At 39.5% G+C, this 25,164-nt stretch overlaps 1 protein-coding gene across 2 annotated transcripts in view; it reads right to left on the minus strand.

Moving 5' to 3' along the window:
* RPS6KA6 (ribosomal protein S6 kinase A6) overlaps positions 1–24,292 on the minus strand; it is a 182,682-nt gene extending 158,390 nt beyond the window's left edge. For both annotated transcript variants that reach the window (XM_027053734.2, XM_053201420.1), the window contains exon 1: positions 23,671–24,292. In XM_027053734.2, the coding sequence (XP_026909535.1) occupies positions 23,671–23,748 (78 nt within the window). In that variant the 5' untranslated portion in view covers positions 23,749–24,292. The remainder of the gene's footprint in view (positions 1–23,670) is intronic.
* Positions 24,293–25,164: the final 872 nt, after the last annotated feature.

A 25,164-nucleotide genomic window follows, 5' to 3' on the forward strand; every position in this document is an offset into this window, starting at 1 on the left:
GGGTGGGTGATGGGTATTGAGGAGGGCACCTTTTGGGATGAGCACTGGGTGTTGTATAGAAACCAATTTGACAATAAATTTCATATATTGAAAAAGAAAAAAAGAAAATAGTCTATTAATCACAGCAAAATATATTTCTCTTCTCCACTTTTTCCCTTTCTTCCTTTACTCTTCCCCATCATGTAGCTCTTCCTTCCCCTCCTCCCTCTTCTCCTTCCCCTCCTCCCTCTTCTCCCTTCCCCTTCTCCTTTTCTTTCCCTCTTTTCTGGTTCATCTTTAGAAAAGGAACCATAAGGGCTCCGGATAATAGTATGGCCTAATAAACAGTTAAAAAATGCTATATTGTTAATATACATGATTTTAGAGCCTAATTTTTTTTCTGGATTCATATGGAAGATTTACTTGATGACATCTAAATGTAAGCATAGTGCAATGTGTTAAGTTATTAGTACCAGATATTACATCTAGCAGCGTTAAGTACTGCAAGGTTTAAAATTGAGAAATGTTATGTTTGCTTTATGGTCTTTGTTTTCATGCTTAATGTGAATAAAAGGTTGTCATTTGGTATCTCATTTGACATTTAAAAACAAAAAAAGTGAGAATAACCTGAGGGTTGATGGGGGGTGGGAGGGAGGGGAGGGTGGGTGATGGGTATTGAGGAGGGCACCTTTTGGGATGAGCACTGGGTGTTGTATGGAAACAAATTTGACAATAAATTTCATATATTGAAAAAAATAAAATAAAATAAAAGGTAAATAACTAATTTGGAACATCACAAAAAAAATAAATAAATAAAATTGCACTGTCACTATAATAGCCATTTATGTTTTCTGCCATATTTTAGCACATACTTCAGCAAGCTGGAGATGAAATATACATAATCAAGTATCATTGAATTGAGAACTACCACTGGCTACTTGAAGGGCGACTTGCTAATCCAGAAAACCAACCTATAGAAACCTGATTATTTCAACATCAATGCAGTAAGTTCAAAGAACTAAGAAACCCAAATTCAAAGGCAATCCATTAGTAAAAGTAAGGTTCCTTTTCCATGTAGCAAAAATGATTGTAGAAGAACACTAAATAAAAGCAAGAGGGACATATGTCCAAACATAATAATCCTCTCCAACTGACACAATCAAATGCCAGGAGTAAGGGGAGGGAGTTAAAACAAGAATAAGGCACCAAATGAATTGCCACACATACTGTGACTCCACTCTTGATAGCTGGCTTAAGTAGAGGAAATCTATTAATATTTTGTAAAAACTGCCAATATTTTTTTAGAAAGCAAAGAGTGGGAAGCAACTATCAATTAATCTGCAAGTAATAATACCACAGGACTATAGATTTAAAACATTAATGCCCCAGAAAAATAAAATTTAAGAAAAGCTTTCTATAAGCCTAAATTTGTTAGTCTTTTTAACACAATACACTGTCCTTTCAGACATTTTCTTGTGACTATGGAAGAATGGATGTATACACTTAATTGGTATTCAGTTATCAAGAGAAACCTAGAGCAGCACTAACCAAATGATAGATGTCTAATAACTAACATAACACCTTACACATAAACAGGCATTTAAAATAATCTACTGAATAAATGCATGCAAAATAATATTTAGAACCAATTAAAGCCAATTTCATTACCATCATGCTTTAAAAAGGACTAGTAGTGGGGCGTCTGGATGGCTCAGTTGGTTAAGCTTTGGACTTCAGCTCATGTCATGATCTCACGGTTCATGGGTTCGACCTACGCATTCAGCTCTGTGCTGATAGCTCAGAGCCTGGAACCTGCTTCAGATTTGTGTCTCCCTCTTTCTCTGCCCCTCCTCCATTCACTCTGTCTCTCTCAAAAAATATATAAAACATTAAAAATTAATAAAAAATAAAAAGGACTAGTAGTTCTGCAAATGATAGGTTATTATGAGTTGAACTAAGCATATCAATATCATATACACATTACAAGGTATTTGTGGAACATTTGAGTTTTTAAAAGTTGTTGGTCCTGAGAAACTTAACAGAAGACCAGGAGGGAGGGGAAAAGGGGAAAATAAGTTACAGAGAGGGAAGGAGGCAAACCATAAGAGACTCTTAAATACTGAGAACAAACTGAGGGTTGATGGGAGGTGGGGGAGAGAGAAAAGTGGATAATGGGCATTGAAAGGGGCACCTGTTGGGATGAGCACTGGGTGTTGTATGGAAACCAATTTGAAAATAAATTATATAATAATAATAAAGTAAAAACAAAAAATAAAAATAAAATAAAAGTTTGATTCAGTGACAGAGAAGCAGCTTCCCTGGTTATTATTCAGGCAGGAATGTTTACTCTGCTTGGTTGAAATCAAAGCTAATGACTTTAATGGTTTTTAATAGATCCAATGTATGCCTAATGCCAAGGCACTGGCCATCCGGCCAGTATCATATTACCTACAACATATGCATTAGAAAGTTTACTTTCAAAGAATATGTACATATAGATGTGCAGAGGAATTCACGTGTATACATTACATATGTACATACATGGCATTCTTTGGTAGTAATTCTTCTTCCTGGAGTAACCTCTTAGAGATATGAAGTCCATGTAATTTCATTAAAATACTACCTTGGGAAACGTGAAATAAGTTTAAACTGCCCATTGAGTTATTTATCAGGGTAAAAAAGTACTTTGTTTAGGACACTTAAATTTTAGAGTCATTTTGTTAAAACAACAAGACTTTATTAATCTTGTCAAACATTACAAAGCACAATTGCTTTACTTCTCAAAATAATAAGAAACACATTAATTTTCATCTTATATATGAGGAAACTGAAGATCTTTATTTGCTTTTGCACTTTGTCAGATATCAGTTAAGCATATTTGTGTGGATCTATTTCTGGGTTCCCTATTTTGTTCCATTAATCTATGTATCTATTCTTCCATCAATACAACACTGTCTTAATTACTTGCTGTAATATAGTAAATCTTAACTTTCCATACAGAATAATTCCTTGCATTTAGTCTTCTTTTTCAAAATTGTTTTAGATATTCTAGGTCTTATATAAAAATGTGTATGTCTAGGAAAAACTTCATTGACTTTTGTTGACCTTTATTTTGAGTAGATATGGTTATTAAATTGGCAGATCTGATTTACTTATCCGATATGGTTACCAACAACTTGTCTATATCCTCTCCTTATCTTTAATATTGTCCTTATGGGGGGGGTGGGGGCAACAATGTATAGATAAAAGAGCATGAAATTATGAAAATTATCTAGGTTCAAATTCCAAATATGCCTCCCACTAATTTATACGTCTTTTTCTCATCTGTTAAAAAGACGCACCTTTTTCTTACCAAGCTATTTTGAAGAGTGAATAAAACTGAAGAGATCATACATGCTCAATAAATGTCATATCTTTCTCCCTTAGGTTTAGAAACATTTAAAATGGAATGTATTCCACTGTCTTTTAGGTAAAAATGTTGCATTAGGTGTTAGATTACTATATTCCCTCTTAAAGTGTGTGCCCAATCACTTTATAGGAGAGGCAGATAGGTCCTATATTAAGAATAATTGTCTATGGCCTTTGAAATTTTTGTTACAGATGTAGTAGGATATTTTATTGAAAACAGAGTCACTATCTCCTTACTTAGCTGGTAAGGCACATAGATCATTTTAATCTACACATTATAAGGATAAGCAACATCAAAATCAGCTAGAACACTTATATTTTGTCTTTACTCTTATGGGAAAGCATGTTCCTCAAAACTACACAGCAAGAGTATACAAGACAGCTCAAGTACTTCCAATACCCCATCCATATCTTAAAATAGCAATAAAATGAAACATGCAGAAAAAACAATACAATTCACAGGAAATTTATTTTAGGGCTAATTGCTAGCTTTTGTAATTGATATGCTTTTTGTTGTTGTTGGATAATGAGAACTATATCACTAATTATATTTTTACTCTGGCCCAGAACTATGTTTTTATATCCTTGGTTGTATACCATAATCATCTGGGGAATGATGCCCAGGCCCCCACCAGATCAGTAAATTATGAATCTCTATGAGTCACTAGCATGGAAAATTATTTTTAAACTCCCAGGTATATATAATATACAGTCAGAGTTGAGAACTACCAGCCCAAGGAAATTCAAAGCCAAATTTGCAATTCAACTATATTTTAAATGTGTAGACGACTCTTATAGCCTACTTACCTGTGTTCTATTTCACTCTCCAAACCCATCTCCATCCTTTCCATACATCTCCTACTTTATGTTTTTCTTTATCCTAAATACCAAACTAGTTTGTTATTGGATTGTATTTCCTATAAACCATCTCAAAGACTTTGTGAAATGAAGGAAGGTATAAGTAAAATTCTCTCTCAGGTGCATACATACACATGCACACATGCACACACACACACACAGTAGGACCTACTTCAAATGTATAGATACAGGTTGAAATCCAGCAGCAAAATCAGTTATATAGAATTCCTCCAGGTAAATTCAGAAAACACTGCTATTATCTACAAAAACCTGATTAAGCTCAACTCTAAATCTCTCTCCCATCCAACTCCTTTCCCACTTCCTATGTAAAAACAAACCAAAAGAAAACAAAATACACAAAGAAAACTATCAGCAAGAATAGTAAATAATCTTTGAAAATAACGTGTAAACATTGTATAGCAAATTCTGACAAAGTACTAAAAGGCTTTTCTAAATATTCCAAGTGCTTACCAAATCTTCAGAATTGCTGATAAAGACAATGAAAGCATCCACCAATACAGAAATTTTCAAGAAGGTAAAAAATTTTGTATTTCCTTCTCACAATTAGAGATGGAGACTATAAGAGAGGTGGTATTGAAACAACAGTGTGGTCCACAATAGCAACACCACCAAGTCATTATGCAATGGTAATGATAACGATAAGCTCTCTTGATGAAATAATCAAGGTCAGTAAATACAGAGGTCCTTCCCTGAAGGAACTGACTGGAATATTTCCAGACCAGACCTGATTAAAGGAAAACAGTTTTGGAGGAAACTGGAGGCACTTGTGGTGGAGAGAGCAGGGCCCTATTGGCCCCTCCCACTTCCTAATCCAAATAAACTTTGTGAAAACACACAAGAAATACAGATGTCCCTATTCCCTTTTCTACATTCCAGAAAGTAGCACCAACCACTATTTTCAGAACAGCCCTCTGCACCCAGGGGCTGCTGACCATTTAAGATGAATATTGATGAAACAAGAATTACAGGTCCAAGACCATTTAAAAAGCATGAAGGGGCGCCTGGGTGGATCAGTCAGTTGGGCATCTGATTTTGGCTCAGGTCATGATCTCACAGTTCCTAAGTTCCAGCCTTGCATTGGGCTCTGTGCTGACAGCTCAGAGCCTGGAGCCTCGGATTCTGTGTCTCCCTCTCCCTCTGCCCCTCCCCCATTCGTGCTCCATCTCTGTCTCTCAAAAATAAATAAATGTTAAAAAGCATGAAAAACTTTTTAGCTAAGAAATAAATGCATTTGTCTGTAGCAGTAAAAATTTTAAGCACAGTAAGAAATCATCACAGTGGTCTGCTTTTGTTCAAGACAATATGAGAGAAGGGAAAGTTCATTTTATCTTTCTATCTACCTATGCTGCAAAGATCTACTATCTTTGTACTAGTCCAGTGGCTAACATAGACACTTATATTGGCTGGAATGCATTAAATATGTATTAAATTAAGGACTATCAAAACACTGCTAATAAGTGTTTTCATTCTTCCCTCTTATTTCTAATCAGTTGCCAACTTCTGTTTTTATCTCTGTAAGTTCTTTCCCCATAAGTCTTCTTTTCTACCCTTTTTGCCCTAGTTCAAAAATCTCACTATTACTTCCACTAATACAATAGCCTCCTAGCTGTTATTCCCCACCTTCAGTCTCTCCCTGACTCTGATCTATCCTACACACTACCATCAGTTATTTTTCAAAGCATAGATCTGGTCATGTCACTCATGTCCTTGACATCCTTTATTATATCCCCTTTATAAATTAACATTGAACCCTCAAATCCTTTTAAATCCCCATGAAAACTGGGACTAACCTACCTTTAGTACATTCCTTACCTCATCTCACACTGTATCTTCATTCTCACATCATAGACTTATATCCTAGCAGTATTAGATTCTTCCTACAAGAACACCCCTATGTATTTGCCTCTACTGTCCCCATCCACCAGAAATATGCTCCGTTCATCTCTATCTGTGAAAATATTACCCACTCTCTAATGCCCTGCTCAAATTCCACCTCTTTCACAAGGCATTACCAGATCTATCCCTAAATCACTACCACAACCACCTCATTGTTGATGGTCTTGTGATTTGTGTAACAGAAGTTTCCATACATGTCTATCTTGCCCACCCAAATGTAAACCCATGGGAATGGGGTAAGACTTTGTGTGGTATATATTTAGGCATTTCATATTACAGTACTATGTACTGCACTGCCTTTTACCCTATAAACACTTGATCAACTGAACCAATTCCTACCATGACAAAAGTTCAGAAAGGGGGGAAAAAAGAAATGTCAATGAAATACCTCATTAGCCAGTTATAATAAATTGAATTGTCTCTTATCCCCCCTAGTGCTCCTAACTTCATATTTTATCCCTGAATCACCCTATCTGTGATTACAAAAGTGATTACTATACTTCAATGAAATATTCAGATATAGGATGAAAGTCTTAAGAAAAACTTCTCATAATAGAGAAAGCTGGGGGCTATGACCACGGCTATCTAAATCCCAAAGGTTTTTTTTTTTCTTTTTGACAGAAAAATAGAGCATTTTATTATCTTTTAATATGAAATTTACTGTCAAATTGGTTTCCATACAACACCCAGTGCTCATCCCCACAGGTGTCCTCCTCAATGCCCATCACTCACTTTCCCCTCCCTCCCACCCCCATCAACCCTCAGTTTATTCTCAGTTTTTAAGAGTCTCTTATGGTTTGGCTCACTCCTTCTCTAACTTTTTTCTTCCCTTCCCCTCCCCCATGGTCTTCTGTTAAGTTTCTCAGAATCCACATAAGAGTGAAAACATATGGTATGTGTATATCAGCACTTTCAACAATAGCCAAATTATGAAAGATCCTAAATGTCCATCAACTGATGAATGGATAAAGAAATTGTGGTTTATATATATACAATGGAATACTACTTGGCAATGAGAAAGAATGAAATATGGCCTTTTGTAGCAATGTGGATGGAATCAGAGAGTGTTATGCTAAGTGAAATAAGTCATACAGAAAAAGACAAATCCCAAAGTTAATATAGGTGACAATAATTCAGAGTTTAAGGGTGGGGGAAAGAAAAATGATGATGATTGTGGGGAAAGAGAGGGAACCCCTGTGTATTAGAGACGTACTATTTGCAAAGCAACTTTTATTTATTTTGTTATCCTTAGATCTTTTTTAACAAAAATAGTCATGGTTTAATTTGATGTTAAATTGTATTCACTATCTCTAAAACAACTCCACGCATTTTGTAATGCAAGAGTTATCTTGTCCAAGAAATTCAGCTATACACATTTCTGTTGCTTTCCTACATACCCTCATCTGAACAAAAAATTCAAAGCATCAAAAGGCTTAATACTGCCTAACAGTATTATATGCATAATACTGCCATAACAATTACAAACAAAATTTGTTGGTAGAGCTGAAATAAGATAGAATTTCTTTTTCCCCCTTCCATGAAACAATTGTACTGTGAAAGACATATGCCCTAATTCTGGTACTGAAAGATATATTCATTTTTTTGTTGTTGTTTTTGTGATAAGTGTATTAAACCCAGTACTGAATTTTTTAACATAACAATGCTTGAAATTTTTTTTCCCATTTACAAATGAAGAAACTTAGTCTCAGAGAGACTAAGTGTTGGGTCACACATCTAGTATGAGTTGGAGGGGAGAATGGAACCCATATTAATAAGCTTCCTAAACCCATGTTCTTTCCTCTGTTACTATAGGGTCTCATTAAATTAAATAAAACTAGCAATTTTTCTCAATCTGCCATATAGGTGTCATTCTGGTTAAATATTTAAAGTCTGTGGCTTTAATCCCAAACTGTTTTTATCAGTGAACTTTATTTCTAAATTAACTTCTTTAAACAAAGCCAGTATTGATATGGAAATAATATAAAAGTACCATTTGGAGAAATGAAGATGGTGGCATAGCAGGAGGACCCTAGGCTCATCTCATCCCATCTCTTGAATACATCTAGATGACTATCAAATTATTCTGAATACCAAAGACATCAACCTGAAGACTGATAGAACAAACTCCACAACAAAAGGGAGAGAAGAAGCCACATCCAAGAAGGTAGGAAGTGCAGAGACTTGGTTTGGGGAAGAAATGGATGACAGGTGGTGTAGGAGGAAGGAAGCCATGGTCCCAGAGAAATGTAAGAGAGAGAGAAGCATACAGTGGAACTCATAAAGATAATACTTCCCCAAAACCACTGCCTGGGAAAACGAGAGGAGCTGATTTTCATGAGTTTTGCAAGGAGCAGGGCTTGAAGACTGGAGTTTTAAAGGTCTGAGGCTAAGCTGGATAGAGCCCTGAGGGTACTACCCTACTCCTGGGGAGAGGCAGCCAAACAAATCTGGGGGCAGACAGCATAGAAACAGTGATCTGGGAATTCCGGAAGACAGCGGCAGAGGAGGACACTGGGCTCACCGCGCGTCCTGCTGATCACTTAGATTCCACCTACACCTGCCTAAATACCCCAGAAAACCGCCAGAGGATTAGCAGAACGGAGTCGCCTGAGCCAAGCGCAGACGAGAGGCCCACAGAAGAGGGTAGGAAGGGCGGGGAGGCTGTGCGCCCTCCACGGACTGGCGGGAGGGAGCCGGGGTTGAGGGGGCGGCTCCCCGGCCAAGCAGAGCCCCCGAGTCTGACTTGCAAAAGCGGAAGGGCCTGACAGACTGTGTTCCCACAGCAAGCGCGACTTAGCGTCTGGGAGGTCATAACTTAACAGCTCTGCTCTGAAAGGGGAAGGCTGGAGGACAAAGGGAGGGAGAGCTGCTGAGCCCCCAGAGGACAGAGCTCAGTTTGGTGGGGAACAAAGGCTCTCGCCAGCGCCATCTCCCCCGCCCATCCCCCAGCCAAAATCCCAAAGAGAACCAGTTCCTGCCAGGGAACTTGCTCCCTCCACACAAACACCCAACTCTGTGCTTCTGCGGAGCCAAACCTCCGGCAGCGGATCTGACTCCCTCCTGCTGCCACAGGGCCCCTCCTGAAGTGGATCACCTAAGGAGAAGCGAGCTAAGCCTGCCCCTCCTGCCCCCGTGCACCTTGCCTACCCACCCCAGCTAATACGCCAGATCCCCAGCATCACAAGCCTGGCAGTGTGCAAGTAGCCCAAATGGGCCACGCCACCCCACAGTGAATCCCGCCCCTAGGAGAGGGGAAGAGAAGGCACACACCAGTCTGACTGTGGCCCCAGCTGTGGGCTGGGGCAGACATCAGGTCGGACTGCGGCCCCGCCCACCAACTCCAGTTATACACCACAGCACAGGGGAAGTGCCCTGCAGGTCCTCACCAGGCCAGGGATTATCCAAAATGACCAAGTGGAAGAATTCCACTCAGAAGAATCTCCAGGAAATAACAACAGCTAATGAGCTGATCAAAAAGGATTTAAATAATATAACAGAAAGTGAATTTAGAATAATAGTCATAAAATTAATCACTGGGCTTGAAAACAGTATACAGGACAGCAGAGAATCTCTTGCTACAGAGATCAAGGGACTAAGGAACAGTCATGAGGAGCTGAAAACCGCTTTAAACAAAATGCAAAACAAAACGGAAACCACTACGGCTCAGACTGAAGACGCAGAGGAGAGAATAGGTGAACTAGAAGATAAAGTTATGGAAAAAGAGAAAGCTGAGAGAAAGAGAGATAAAAAAATCCAGGAGTATGAGGGGAAAATTAGAGAACTAAGTGATACACTAAAAAGAAATAATATATGCATAATTGGTATCCCAGAGGAGGAAGAGAGAGGGAAAGGTGCTGAAGGGGTACTTGAAGAAATTATAGCTGAGAACTTCCCTGAACTGGGGAAGGAAAAAGGCATTGAAATCCAAGAGGCACAGAGAAATCCCTTCAGACGTAACTTGAATCGATCTTCTGCACGACATATCATAGTGAAACTGGCAAAATACAAGGATAAAGAGAAAATTCTGAAAGCAGCAAGGGGTAAACGTGCCCTCACATATAAAGGGAGACCTATAAGACTCGTGACTGATCTCTCTTTTGAAACTTGGCAGGCCAGAAAGAATTGGCACGAGATTTTCAGTGTGCTAGACAGAAAAAATATGCAGCCGAGAATCCTTTACCCAGCAAGTCTGTCATTTAGAATAGAAAGAGAGATAAAGGTCTTCCCAAACAAACAAAAACTGAAGGAATTTGTCACCACTAAACCAGCCCTACAAGAGATCCTAAGGGGGACCCTGTGAGACAAAGTACCAGAGACATCACTACAAGCATAAAACATACAGACATCACAATGACTCTAAACCCGTATCTTTCTATAATAACACTGAATGTAAATGGATTAAATGCGCCAACCAAAAGACATAGGGTATCAGAATGGATAAAAAAAGAAGACCCATCTATTTGCTGTCTACAAGAGACACATTTTAGATCTGAGGACACCTTTAGATTGAGAGTGAGGGGATGGAGAACTATTTATCATGCTACTGGAAGCCAAAAGAAAGCTGGAGTAGCCATACTTATATCAGACAAACTAGACTTGAAATTAAAGGCTGGAACAAGAGATGAAGAAGGACATTATACAATAGTTACAGGGTCTATCCATCAGGAAGAGCTAACAATTATAAATGTCTATGCGCCGAATACCGGAGCCCCCAAATATATAAAACAATCACTCATAAACATAAGCAACCTTATTGATAAGAATGTGGTAATTGCAGGGGACTTTAACACCCCACTTACAGAAATGGATAGATCATCTAGACACACGGTCAATAAAGAAACAAGGGCCCTGAAAGAGACATTGGATCAGATGGACTTGACAGATATATTTAGAACTCTGCATCCCAAAGCAAGAGAATACACTTTCTCTCGAGTGCACATGGACCATTCTCCAAGATAGATCATATACTGGGTCACAAAACAGCCCTTCATAAGTTTACAAGAATTGAAATCATACCATGCATACTTTCAGACCACAATGCTATGAAGCTTGAAATCAACCACAGAAAAAGGTCTGGAAAACTTTCCAAAAGCATGGAGGTTAAAGAACACCCTACTAACGAATGAGTGGGTCAACCAGGCAATTAGAGAAGAAATTTAAAAATATATGGAAACAAACGAAAATGAAAATACAACAATCCAAACGCTTTGGGACGCAGCGAAGGCAGTCCTGAGAGGAAAATACATTGCAATCCAGGCCTATCTCAAGAAACAAGAAAAATCCCAAATACAAAATCTAACAGCACACCTAAAGGAAATAGAAGCAGAACAGCAAAGGCAGCCTAAACCCAGCAGAAGAAGAGAAATAATAAAGATCAGAGCAGAAATAAACAATATAGAATCTAAAAAAACTGTAGAGCAGATCAACGAAACCAAGAGTTGGTTTTTGAAAAAATAAACAAAATTGACAAACCTCTAGCCAGGCTTCTCAAAAAGAAAAGGGAGATGACCCAAATAGATAAAATCATGAATGAAAATGGAATTATTACAACCAATCCCTCAGAGATACAAACAATTATCAGGGAATACTATGAAAAATTATATGCCAACAAATTGGACAACCTGGAAGGAATGGACAAATTCCTAAACACCCACACTCTTCCAAAACTCAATCAGGAGGAAATAGAAAGCTTGAACAGACCCATAACCAGCGAAGAAATTGAATCGGTTATCAAAAATCTCCCAACAAATAAGAGTCCAGGACCAGATGGCTTCCCAGGGGAGTTCTACCAGACGTTTAAAGCAGAGATAATACCTATCCTTCTCAAGCTATTCCAAGAAATAGAAAGGGAAGGAAAACTTCCAGACTCATTCTATGAAGCCAGTATTACTTTGATTCCTAAACCAGACAGAGACCCAGTAAAAAAAGAGAACTACAGGCCAATATCCCTGATGAATATGGATGCAAAAATTCTCAATAAGATACTAGCAAATCGAATTCAACAGCATATAAAAAGAATGATTCACCATGATCAAGTGGGATTCATTCCTGGGATGCAGGGCTGGTTCAACATTCGCAAATCAATCAACGTGATACATCACATTAATAAAAGAAAAGATCAGAACCATATGATCCTGTCAATCGATGCAGAAAAGGCCTTTGACAAAATCCAGCACCCTTTCTTAATAAAAACCCTTGAGAAAGTCGGGATAGAAGGAACATACTTAAAGATCATAAAAGCCATTTATGAAAAGCCCACAGCTAACATCATCCTCAACGGGGAAAAACTGAGAGCTTGTTCCCTGAGATCAGGAACACGACAGGGATGCCCACTCTCACCGCTGTTGTTTAACATAGTGCTGGAAGTTCTAGCATCAGCAATCAGACAACAAAAGGAAATCAAAGGCATCAAAATTGGCAAAGATGAAGTCAAGCTTTCGCTTTTTGCAGATGACATGATATTATACATGGAAAATCGGATAGACTCCACCAAAAGTCTGCTAGAACTGATACATGAATTCAGCAAAGTTGCAGGATACAAAATCAATGTACAGAAATCAGTTGCATTCTTATACACTAACAATGAAGCAACAGAAAGACAAATAAAGAAACTGATCCCATTCACAATTGCACCAAGAAGCATAAAATACCTAGGAATAAATCTAACCAAAGATGTAAAGGATCTGTATGCTGAAAACTATAGAAAGCTTATGAAGGTAATTGAAGAAGATTTAAAGAAATGGAAAGACATTCCCTGCTCATGGATTGGAAGAATAAATATTGTCAAAATGTCAATACTACCCAAAGCTATCTACACATTCAATGCAATCCCAATCAAAATTGCACCAGCATTCTTCTCGAAACTAGAACAAGCAATCCTAAAATTCATATGGAACCACAAAAGGCCCCGAATAGCCAAAGCAATTTTGAAGAAGAAGACCAAAGCAGGAGGCATCACAATCCCAGACTTTAGCCTCTACTCCAAAGCTGTCATCATCAAGACAGCATGGTATTGGCACAAACACAGACACATAGACCAATGGAATAGAATAGAAACCCCAGAACTAGACCCACAAACGTATGGCCAACTAATCTTTGACAAAGCAGGAAAGAACATCCAATGGAAAAAAGACAGTCTCTTTAACAAATGGGGCTGGGAGAACTGGACAGCAACATGCAGAAGGTTGAAACTAGACCACTTCCTCACACCATTCACAAAAATAAACTCAAAATGGATAAAGGACCTGAATGTGAGACAGGAAACCATCAAAACCTTAGAGGAGAAAGCAGGAAAAGACCTCTCTGACCTCAGCCATAGCAATCTCTTACTCGACACATCCCCAAAGGCAAGGGAATTAAAAGCAAAAGTGAATTACTGGGACCTTATGAAGATAAAAAGCTTCTGCACAGCAAAGGAAACAACCAACAAAACTAAAAGGCAACCAATGGAATGGGAAAAGATATTTGCAAATGACATATCGGACAAAGGGCTAGTATCCAAAATCTATAAAGAGCTCACCAAACTCCACACCCGAAAAACAAATAACCCAGTGAAGAAATGGGCAGAAAACATGAATAGACACTCTCTAAAGAAGACATCCAGATGGCCAACAGGCACATGAAAAGATGTTCAGCGTCGCTCCTTATCAGGGAAATGCAAATCAAAACCCCACTCAGGTATCTCCTCATGCCAGTCAGAGTGGCCAAAATGAACAAATCAGGAGACTATAGATGCTGGAGAGGATGTGGAGAAACGGGAACCCTCTTGCACTGTTGGTGGGAATGCAAATTGGTGCAGCCGCTCTGGAAAGCAGTGTGGAGGTTCCTCAGAAAATTAAAAATAGACCTACCCTATGACCCAGCAATAGCACTGCTAGGAATTTTCCAAGGGATACAGGAGTACTGATGCCTAGGGGCACTTGTACCCCAATGTTCATAGCAGCACTCTCAACAATAGCCAAATTATGGAAAGAGCCTAAATGTCCATCAACTGATGAATGGATAAAGAAATTGTGGTTTATATACACAATGGAATACTACGTGGCAATGAGAAAAAATGAAATATGGCCTTTTGTAGCAACGTGGATGGAACTGGAGAGTGTGATGCTAAGTGAAATAAGCCATACAGAGAAAGACAGATACTATATGGTTTCACTCTTATGTGGATCCTGAGAAACTTAACGGGAACCCATGGGGGAGGGGAAGGAAAAAAAAAAAAAGAGGTTAGAGTGGGAGAGAGCCAAAGCATAAGAGACTGTTAAAAACTGAGAACAAACTGAGGGTTGATGGGGGGTGGGAGGGAGGAGAGGGTGGGGGATGGGTATTGAGGAGGGCACCTTTTGGGATGAGCACTGGGTGTTGTATGGAAACCAATTTGACAATAAATTTCATATATTAAAAAAAATAAAGTAATAATAATTGGTAATAACCAAAAAAAAATAAAAAAAATAAAAAAATAAAGAGGATACGACATTCCCCCCTCCCCCCCCCCAAAAAAAAAAGAAACAGTGATCTGAGGAATGCCTGGGTAACAAGGGGTAGATTACTGGCTCTTCTTGGATATCCTACATGAGAGATAACATTGACAGGCAAGCCTCTTCAGGGACAGAGAAGCCCTCATGCTCCATTTCCCTCCCCCTTCAGCATAAACACAGAGCCATCTGCCAAGGGCAGCTCAGCCCCAACACTGGCTGCCTGGTCTGTTTGTTTTGGGTACCACATCCCTGCACTCTGGTGCAACTGCCCTTCCAGGTTAATCCAGCACATCGAAACCCTTCCCAGTGGACTGGCGCAGGCTGCTGCCCACATCACTTCCCTAGAGCCTGGAGTTCTGAAAGTCTCCAGGCTTGGCTGGGAGAGAACCTGGAGGGCACTGCACTGCTCCTGGAGAGAAGGCAGTAAAACATCCCAGAGGCAGTTAGTGATCACGGAAGGCACCTGGGACACAAAGGAGGGAACCTGTTTGCTCTTCCCGGGGTGCTTCCCTGATGGCAGCAAGCACAGAAATCCCACTTCAGGGACAAAGGAGCTGCCTAGCCCCATTTTCCTCCTCTGCATAAAAACAGGACCAACTTCTGCACCACAGTGCCAATACTGGCTGCCTAACCTGATTATGCCAGGTCCCATACCCCTGTACTCTGCAAGTAAAGACTTTCTAGGTGAAGTTTGCCTCTGTCCCAGCATGCTGGGCCTCTTCCTGAGAAGACCAGCAGAACTCCCACCCACACCATGTCTCCCAACAGGACAGTTCTGCAAGGCTTCAGTTCTAGTGGAAATAGCATCGGGTTTCATTCAATAAGCAGACCAAAGCACACCTAGTTAAAACTCACCACACTCTAGCCAAGGACCAAACACTGCCCACTGCAGGCAAGGAGAGCCTCTGCAGACAACTGGTATGAAGGATAGAGCAGCCAAAACACAACAGCAGATGCACACAGCACATTCCAGTGAGACTCCCTGAAGTGTCAGGCCCTGAACACTGCATGATCTCTTCTGCAGAAAGCCATTACACTAAGGAATAGGAAACATAACAGGCTTTTCTAACACAGAAGAAAAGACAGAGACTTAGAAAAAATGCCAAAATGGAGGAATTCATCCCACATGAAACAAGATAAGGTCATGGCAAAAAGATCTAAGCAAAACAGATATAAGAAATATGTCAGATGGAGAATTTAAAGCAATAATCATAGAGTTGCCTGAGTGGCTCAGTCAGTTAAGCATCTGACTCCTGATTTGGTTCAGGTCATGATCTCATGGTTTGTGAGATTGAGCCCTGCATCAGGCTCCATGATGTCAGCATGAAGACTGCTTGAGATTCTCTCTCTCTCTCTCTCTCTCTCTCTCTCTGCCTGTCCCCTGCTCACTCACTTGCTCTCTCTCACTCTCTCTCCCTCAAAAATAAATAAACTTTAGAAAAACAAATTAATAAAAATAAAGCAACAATCATAAGGAAACTCGCTGGACTTGAGAAAAGAATGGAAGACTTTGGGGAGGTCCTTACTGCAGAGATAGAAGAGTTAAAAAAATCAGTCAGAAATGAAAAACACAATAACTGAGGTTCCAAACACACTGGATGCAATGACACAAGGCTGGAAAAAGAAGAGGAATGTATAAGTGATACAGAAAAAAATAATGGCAAATTAATGAAGTTCAACAAAAGAGAGAAAGAATTATGGAACAAGGAGAATTAGGGAACTCAGTGACTCCATCAAACATAATAACATTCATATTATAGGAGTCCTAGAAGAAGAAGAGAAAAGGGGAAAGAAAATTTATTTGAGGAAATAATAGGTGAAAACTTCCCTAACATGGGGAAGGAAACATATATCCAGATACAGGAGGCACAGATAACTCTCATCAAAATCAACAAAATCAGGACAACACCAAGACAGTGTAATTAAATTTGCAAAATATAGCACAAAATAAAAAATCTTAAAAGCAGCAAGACAAAAGAAGTACCTAATTTACAAGGAAACATCCATAAAGCTAGCTATGGATCTGTCAACAGAAACTTGGCAAGCCAGAAGGGAGTGGCATGATATAGTCAAAGTGCTGAATGGGAAAAATCTGCAGCCAAGAATACTCTATCCAGCAAGGCTATCATTCACAATAGAAGGAGAGATAAAGAGTTTCCCAGACAAACAAAAATGAAAGGAGTTCATGACCACTAAAGTAGCACTGCAAAACATATTACAGGGGACTCTTTAAGTGGAAAAGAAAGACCAAAAGTGACAAAGGCAAGAAAAAAAAAAGGCAGAAAATCTGCAGAAACAATGACAAAATGGGCACTAAAATGGCACTAAATACATATCTATCAATAATCATTCTGAATGTAAATGGAATAAATGCTCCAATCAAAAAATATAGGGTGTCAGACAGATTAAAAAGAAACAATTCCTATCCATATGCTGCATACAAGAAATCCATTTTAGAACTAAAGGTACCTGCAGATTCAAAGTGAGAGGATGAAGAAATATTTATCATGCAAACAAAGTCAAAAGTCAGAGGAGCAATACTTACATCAGACAAATGAAATTTTAAACCAAAGACTGTAACAAGAGATGAAGAGCACTATATCATCATATATCCAACAAGATCAAACAAATGTAAACATTTATGCCCCTAATAGGAAAGCACCCAAATATATGCAATAATTAATAATAAAATTAAAGGAAATCATTGACAATAATATAATAACAGTAGCAGATTTTACATCCCACTTACATCAATGGACAGATCATCTAAGCATAAAATCAACAGGGAAACAATACTTTTAAAAGGCACATTGGACCAGATGGACTTAACAGATATATCCAGAACACTCTATCCTATAGCAACACAATTCACATTATCTTCAAGTGCACATTATCTTCAAGTGCACACTAGATCACAAATTAGGCCCCAACAAGTACAAAAAGAGTTAGATCGTACCATGCATATTTTCTATCCACAACACTATGAAACTTGATGTCAACTAGAAGAAAGAAAATTGGAAAGACCACAAACACAAAGAGGTTGAAGAACATGCTACTAAACAATGGTTGGGGCAAACAGGAAATCAAAGAAGAAATAAAAATATACATGAAAACAAATGAAAATGAAAAAACAATGGTCTAAGACCTTTCAGATGCAGCAAAAACAGTCATAAGAAGATAGTATATAGCAATACAGGCCTATATCCAGAAGCGAGAAAAATCTCAAATAAACAACCTAACCTTACACTTAAGGGAGCTTGAAAAAGAACAATGAATGAATCCTAAAGCCAGCAGAAGAAGAGAAATAATAAAGATTAGACAAGAAATGGAGGAAAAACTTCCAAATTCATTCTCTCAGGCCAACATTACCCTGATACCAAAACCAGACAAAGACACCACTAAAAAAGAGAACTACAGGCCAACATCCCTGATGCACATGGATGCAAAAATTCTCAACAAAATAGTAGCAAATTGAATCCAACAGTACATTAAAAGAATCATTCTCCACAATCAAGTAGGATTTATTCCTGGGCTACAAGGTGGTTCGATATTTGCAAATCAATCAACCTGACACTACATTAATAAAAGAAAGGATTAGAACCATATGATCTTTGCAATAGATGCAGAAAAAGCATTTGACAAAGTACAACATCCATTCATGATAGCATTTGACAAAGTACAACATCCATTCATAATAAAAACCCTCAACAAGGGCTAGAGGAAACATACCTCAACATAATAAGGGCCATATACAAAAAACGCACTCTTCATATCATCTTCAATGGGCAAAAAACTGAGAGCTCTTCCTCTTCAGTCAGGAAAAATACAAGGATGTCCACTCTCACCACTGTTATTTAACATGGAACTACTAGTCTTAGTCACAGCAATAAGACAGCAAAAAGGAATAAAAGGCATCCAAATCAATAAAGAAGTCAAACTTTCACTATTTGTAGATGACATGATACTTTATATAGAAAACCTGAAAGACTCTCCTCAAAAAACTGCTAGAACTGACATACAAATTTAGTAAAGTCACAGGATACAAAATGAACATACAGAAATCCCATTTACAATTGCACAAAAAACAATAAGATACCTAGGAATAAACCTAACCAAAGAAGTGAAAGACCTGTACTCTGAAATCTATAAAACACTGATTAAAGAAATTGAAGGTAACACAACAAATGGAAAAACATCCCATGCTCATGGACTGGAAGAACAAATATTGTTAAAATGTCTATATTACCAACGCAATCTATATATTTAGTGCAATCCCTATCAAAATACCCCCAGTATTTTTCACAGAACTAGAACAAACGATCCTAAAATTTGTATAGAACCACAAAAGACCACGAAATGCCAAAGCAACACTGAAAAAGAAAAGCAAAGCTGGAGGCATCACAATTCCAGATTTCAAGTCATATTACAAAGCTGTAGTGATCAAGAGAGTATGGTACTGGCACAAAAAGAGACACTTAGATAATGGAATAGAATAGAAAACCCAGAAATGAACCCACGACTATATAGTCAACTAATCTTTGACAAAGCAGAAAAGAATATCCAATTGGGGAAAAAAAGGCTCTTCAACAAATGCCGTTGGAAATATTATAGGCATGCAAAAAATGAAAAGACTGAAACTGGACCACTTTCTTACACAATACACAAAAATAAATTCAAAATGGATGAAAGACCTAAATGTGAAAGAGGAAACCATCAAAACACTAGAGGAGAACACAGACTGCAGTCTCTTTGACATCAGCCATAGCAACTTTTTACTAGACACGTCTCTGAAGGCAAGAAAAACAAAACAAAACAAAAAAGATATTGGGACTTCATAAAAATAAAAACCTGCTGCGCAGCAAAGGAAATAATCAACAAAACTAAAAGGCAACCTACTGAATGGGAGAATATATTTGCAAATGGAGTATCTGATAGAGGGTTAGTATCCAAAATATATAAAGAACTTATAAAATTCAACATCTAAAAAACAAAGAATCCAATTAACAAACAGGCAGAAGACATGAATAGACATTTTTTCCAAAGAAGTCAGACAGATGGACAACAGCCACATGCAAAGGCTCATTATCACACATCATCAGGGAAATACAAATCAAAACTACAATGATTTATCACCACACAACAGTCAGAATGGCTAAAATTAACAACACAGGAAACCACAGGTGTTGGTGAGTCTGCAGAGGAAGGGGAACCCTCTTACACTGTTGGGTGAATGCAAACTTGTATAGCCACTCTGGAAATCAATATGGAGGTTCCTCAAAACTTTTAAAATTGAACTACCCTAGATTCAGCAATTGCACTACTAGGTATTTACCCTAAGGATACAAAAATACTGATTAGAAGGGATACATGTACCAGAATGTACAGAAGTATTATCAACAATACCCAATTTATGGAAAGAGTCCAAATGACCGTCAACTGATGAATGGATAAAAGTGGTATATATAATGGAATATTACTCAGCTATAAAAAAGAATGAAATCTTGCCATTTGCAAGGACCTGGATGAACTAGAGAGTATTATGCTAAGTGAAATAAGTTAGAGAAAGGCAAATATCATCTGATTTCACTCATATGTGGGATTTAAGAGACAAAACAAATGCATATGGAGGAAAAAAAAAAAGACAGGAAAACCAAAAAACGGACTCTTAACTATAGAAAACAAACTGATGGTTACCAGAGGTAGGGTGTGTGGGGTGATGGGTTAAATAGGTGATGGGGATTAAGGAGGGTACTTGTGATGATCACTGGGTGCTGTATGTGAGTGTTTAATCACCAAATTCTACTCCTGAAAATAATATTACACTGTATGATCTTAGGATGAGGAGTTCAAGCCCCACACTGGGTTAGAGATTACTTAAATAAATAAACTTTCAAAATAATATGCAATTTGAAAACTATAATCAATTCCTCCATCACAAAGCAAGCACTGTCTCACCAAAAACAACCAACCAACCAACCAACCAACTAAATGCACACTGTAATGTATATTGCACTAACTCATGAAAAGTTAACTTTACTAAATCAGGCTGTTCTTTATGACCCTTACCCAGGAGTGTTCAATACCCATCAGACCTCAAGTAACACCTCTTCCTTCATCCAGACAAAAATCCAGGCAAGAGCTAAAATTATGGCTTCCTAGAGGGTGATGCCCTTTGAAGTTCCTACTCCTAGTATACTTAATTAAGACAGTCACTGTAAGAGCTCTCGCAACCAAAGCCTCTTGCTTATCCTATTTCCACTCTCCCAAAAACCTTCTCAGAAACCAACAGAGCCCATATTTGCCCTTTTCAGGCCCATTTTCCACCTCTCACTGGAACCAAGATAGTTCTTATCTAAAACGTCCAACACATTTCCCCACAGGACAATTTTACAAACAGTGGTTAGTTCTTCATCATTATACCTCACTATTGTGCACTGGTCTAAAAATGTAACTATTAATAAGTTTTTCCTGTAGGAAATCATGTTCAGAATCTCAAACAAGCAATACTCACACTTTTGAATGTTAATTCAGAGGTTAACAATTGCCCATGAAATAAGACAAGTAAAAGATAGATGCTGAAAAAGACTCCACAGTATATGATAGTGCATATAATCTTTAATTTTACCAGGATACAACACACAAAAAAACTGACAGAAATAACTCCTTTGACATTAAAGTTAACACATTCTCACTCACATTTTCTTTAAGGATTCCAATACATTTTCAAAAAACATATTCCACAATTAAAGCATCCTTAGTCCTAAAAACTATCATGACTGAGGCTGCAAAGCTCATGCTGAAGGGTTAATATTCCTAAAGTCAACATCAACAAACAAGAAATTAAAATAAATATAAAGTCTGGGAGGTAAAATTGTTTCCTTCTTATCAAAAGAGCACTATTATAGGGGCGCCTGGGTGGCGCAGTCGGTTAAGCGTCCGACTTCAGCCAGGTCACGATCTCGCGGTCCGTGAGTTCGAGCCCCGCGTCAGGCTCTGGGCTGATGGCTCAGAGCCTGGAGCCTGTTTCCGATTCTGTGTCTCCCTCTGTCTCTGCCCCTCCCCATTCATGCTCTGTCTCTCTCTGTCCCAAAAAATAAATAAACGTTGAAAAAGAGCACTATTATAAACAACAACAACAAAAAAGCTCTTTTACATACTAAACAGGTCTGTTCAGATATAGCACTTAGGTTTCACCTAGAATATTTTTAAGTCACTTGAAGAATTAAATCTAAAAAATCATAACTGTTCTAGACAAAGGAGGCAAAAATGCTATCTTCACCACAGTACCTTCACCTTTTGTTTTACTTCAGAGGGTTTAACAATTTCCACTTGAGTATTTTCCAAACTGCGGAGTTAGAGAGACCCATTGTTAAATCTCTATAATAACCTAAAACATACTGCAAACAACAAAAATACCATATATGGTAATTATGATTTAAAACAGTTCTGCATGCAAATGTAACAAAAATAATAAAATAGTAGGCATGCAAAAGGCTCTCCATCTCCCACCCCATCCTTATATACAAGCATTTAACTGTTTTTATAAACGTGATACCTGGGACTATAAGTCAACTGATTACATTAGTGAATAAAATAAAATTCCTCTCCCTTTTAATGGTCTTGCTAGAAAATTCTTGAAGTACGAATCAATTCCAAGAAGAAATGAACCCTTTTTCATTTATCCTGTTCTTAAGAGATGTAGACTATTAAAATGCATTTTGGAACTGCTTAATTTACTTGTAAAATATGTACTATAGTGGAGAAGGTTCAACTTTAGACTCCTGAATTCATTTCTGTTACACATTTCTTGTTAAATGTTATCCTGGCACGTAATTTTAACCCCAATTTGTTGGAAATTTGAAAAAGATAAAAGAACGAGTTAAACTGAGAACAGTCCAAAGTGTATTTTTAAGGATGGAGCAAGTATTTGAAGACAAATTTGCATCTTGAGATCCGGAGGACTGCGATTGCCAGTGCTACCTCAAAATATCCTATTGTGAATCAATACTTGGCATTCACGTATTTTTATGAGGTCTATTGTGGCCTCTACTGGAGTACTATGCTGCCAATCCATTAAGTTATCATAAAAGGATCCAATTTTCTATCCCCAAAGTCTCATTTTTAGTGTTTAAATGCTGCCCGCTTCTAACAACACCAACAAACAGCAATAACACTGCTTTTACAGAGTACCTGTGCACATCTAAGTGTTCACTACATAGCTGACCTAAGTCCAACCGGAACAGTTTCAGAAGAGCGAGAACAGAGAAAAATCAAAATATCCTGGTTGAACCTAGTAGTCTTCCAAAGATTCCTCTTAATAAGGGCTGGGGTTTCCTTTGCGTTTTCTTTTAAAGACTAACAGGGCAGAGACATCATTTGGGGAAAGAAGGGCAGGAGGAAGAGGGTGGTGGAACTGAGGGGACCACAGAACATCACCTTAATGTAAATAAAGAAACCTGGCTGCCAGTTAATCTCTACTTGGGTTGTTACAAAAACCACAACATGCCACGGAGAATCCAGCAACCTAAGTAAGGAGCACACATCCGTATAAGCAAAGGTCCCCAGAGTTAGTCTGACACCTAGGTATGTTTTTGTTGCGCTGGAATCCTAAAGCACACGGGGTTCTACAGCTAACTGGAATCAGCAGCTGTCCCCGAAAGTGGTCCCAACCAGCAAACCCGGCGCAGCAGAGAAAGAGGAATGCACAGAGCTAGGCGCTGCACCAGGGGGGTTCCCTAGTCCCATTTCAGGTCGCAAAGGGAAGAAACTTAGTCACAACTCCAGCGTGGTTCGTGCAGCAGGAGCTCCTTCTGAGAAGGAGCCCAGGCCCGGGCTGCTCTCACTCCCCACGCCCTAGCCCGCCGTCTCCAGGGAATGCACAGTTGGGGCAGCGCGTGCTTCACCATCCTGCAGCCTCAAGGGATCTTGCCTGGGCACCCCGCTCCCTAGCCCTATGCCCCTTCTCTCTCAGGCCTCCAGCCAGCGTCCTGTGGAAAGAAGGGGGTTGGCTCCAGTCCTCGGCCACCATACTAACCTCGCCGCTGCTTGCGCCGCCTCCGAACACCTCCATTTCTTGGTTCCAAAGCTCCTCCTGAGGAGTGAACGGTAGCATTGCCCCTTCAGGAGCACTTGAACAGGAGCTGCTAACCGCTGGAGCGACCGCGCATCCCGTCGTTTGAGCTTGCCTGCCGCCGCCAACACCCACGTAACCCTCAGACCCTGCTTCAGCCACCGCTGCTCTCGCTGCAGCGTCCGCTCACAGGCTGCGAGCTGAGGATCGCCGCCGCAGGCAGCTGCCCCAATAGACAAGAAAACTCTGCTGCCTCACGGAGAGCTCCTCTCGACTGGTGCTCAGCACTGCCGCCGCCGCGACTGTTGCTTGGCGTTGACTCTGTCCCCCACCCCTGTTCCTAGGGCCCCCTCCCCATCCCCAGCTCTGTCAATATGGCGGCAGCGGTGGCGTTACCTGTGCAGCGCTTGGAAACCACCCCCACCTACCCACAGTGGCAGCACAGTAGCGTCACCCGAACGTCAATGGAGATTCCCCAGCCTGGGGTGATGAGTGGGTGGGAAAGAAAGGAGGGGGTGGATACGGAGGACAGCGTGGTTGGGGGTGGGTAAGAGGGAAGACGGACGCGCCGGGTGGAGAGGCGGGAGAAGAGTAGTAAAAGCCACTGCTAACGCTTCAATAAACCTGCCCACTACAGGGAGCATGCGCGTCGCTGTTCACACAGGCTCAGCAGGCCCTCTCAAGTCTATGAAGCTCGCTTGCTGGCGGGAGGATTCCCAAAATGAATGCTGGAACTGGGAGATGATCCTGAGTATTGGAGGAGTCACTGTCAGGGGAGGACTCCAGGAATATCTGCTTGCAGGGCTCACAAAAGCAGATAGGTGTCCTATACACCAAACCACATCCATTTTTGTATAGTGATGAATACTACAGCGGGGGTTTTAGTCCAGTATTGGACTTCTAGAAGCTGGATGCAGAAATAAAATTCATCAAAAATAAATTAGTATACCTGCGCTCCCTATCTCCTCCACCCCCTGCTCTTGTCCCTCTCACAGCATTTCCTCTGGTATTGATGACACGCAGTGTTTCTAGTGTTCACATACACATGCACATAAATACACCACTTACTGGATTCTACCTGTCGTATTGAAAACAAAGTAATCGAAGCTAACCTCACCCCCCCCCCAACACACACACACCCCGCTGAGAAGGTACTGGACCTGTAGTGAAAGTAATAATCATTTTCCTATCTTCTTCAAATCAAACCTTTGCTACTCTAAGCCACACGCTGTACTGGGAGCTAGTGATATAACTGAGATATATAAAGTACAGTCCCACACACGGGGGATGATCAAGATCCTTATCCAAACACTTTAGAACACTTAATAACAAAGTTATTCCACTGTTGACACTTCAAAGACTTAAAATAGCAAAGGTAATAGCAACAAGGCAGCTCAATATCTTGAAGAGGTTTCTAATGGTCAATGTAAAATGCTAGCACCCTTTTCCCACTTACTA

This window comes from Acinonyx jubatus, chromosome X (assembly GCF_027475565.1).
Source record: "Acinonyx jubatus isolate Ajub_Pintada_27869175 chromosome X, VMU_Ajub_asm_v1.0, whole genome shotgun sequence".
NCBI classification, from domain to species: Eukaryota; Metazoa; Chordata; class Mammalia; order Carnivora; family Felidae; genus Acinonyx; species Acinonyx jubatus.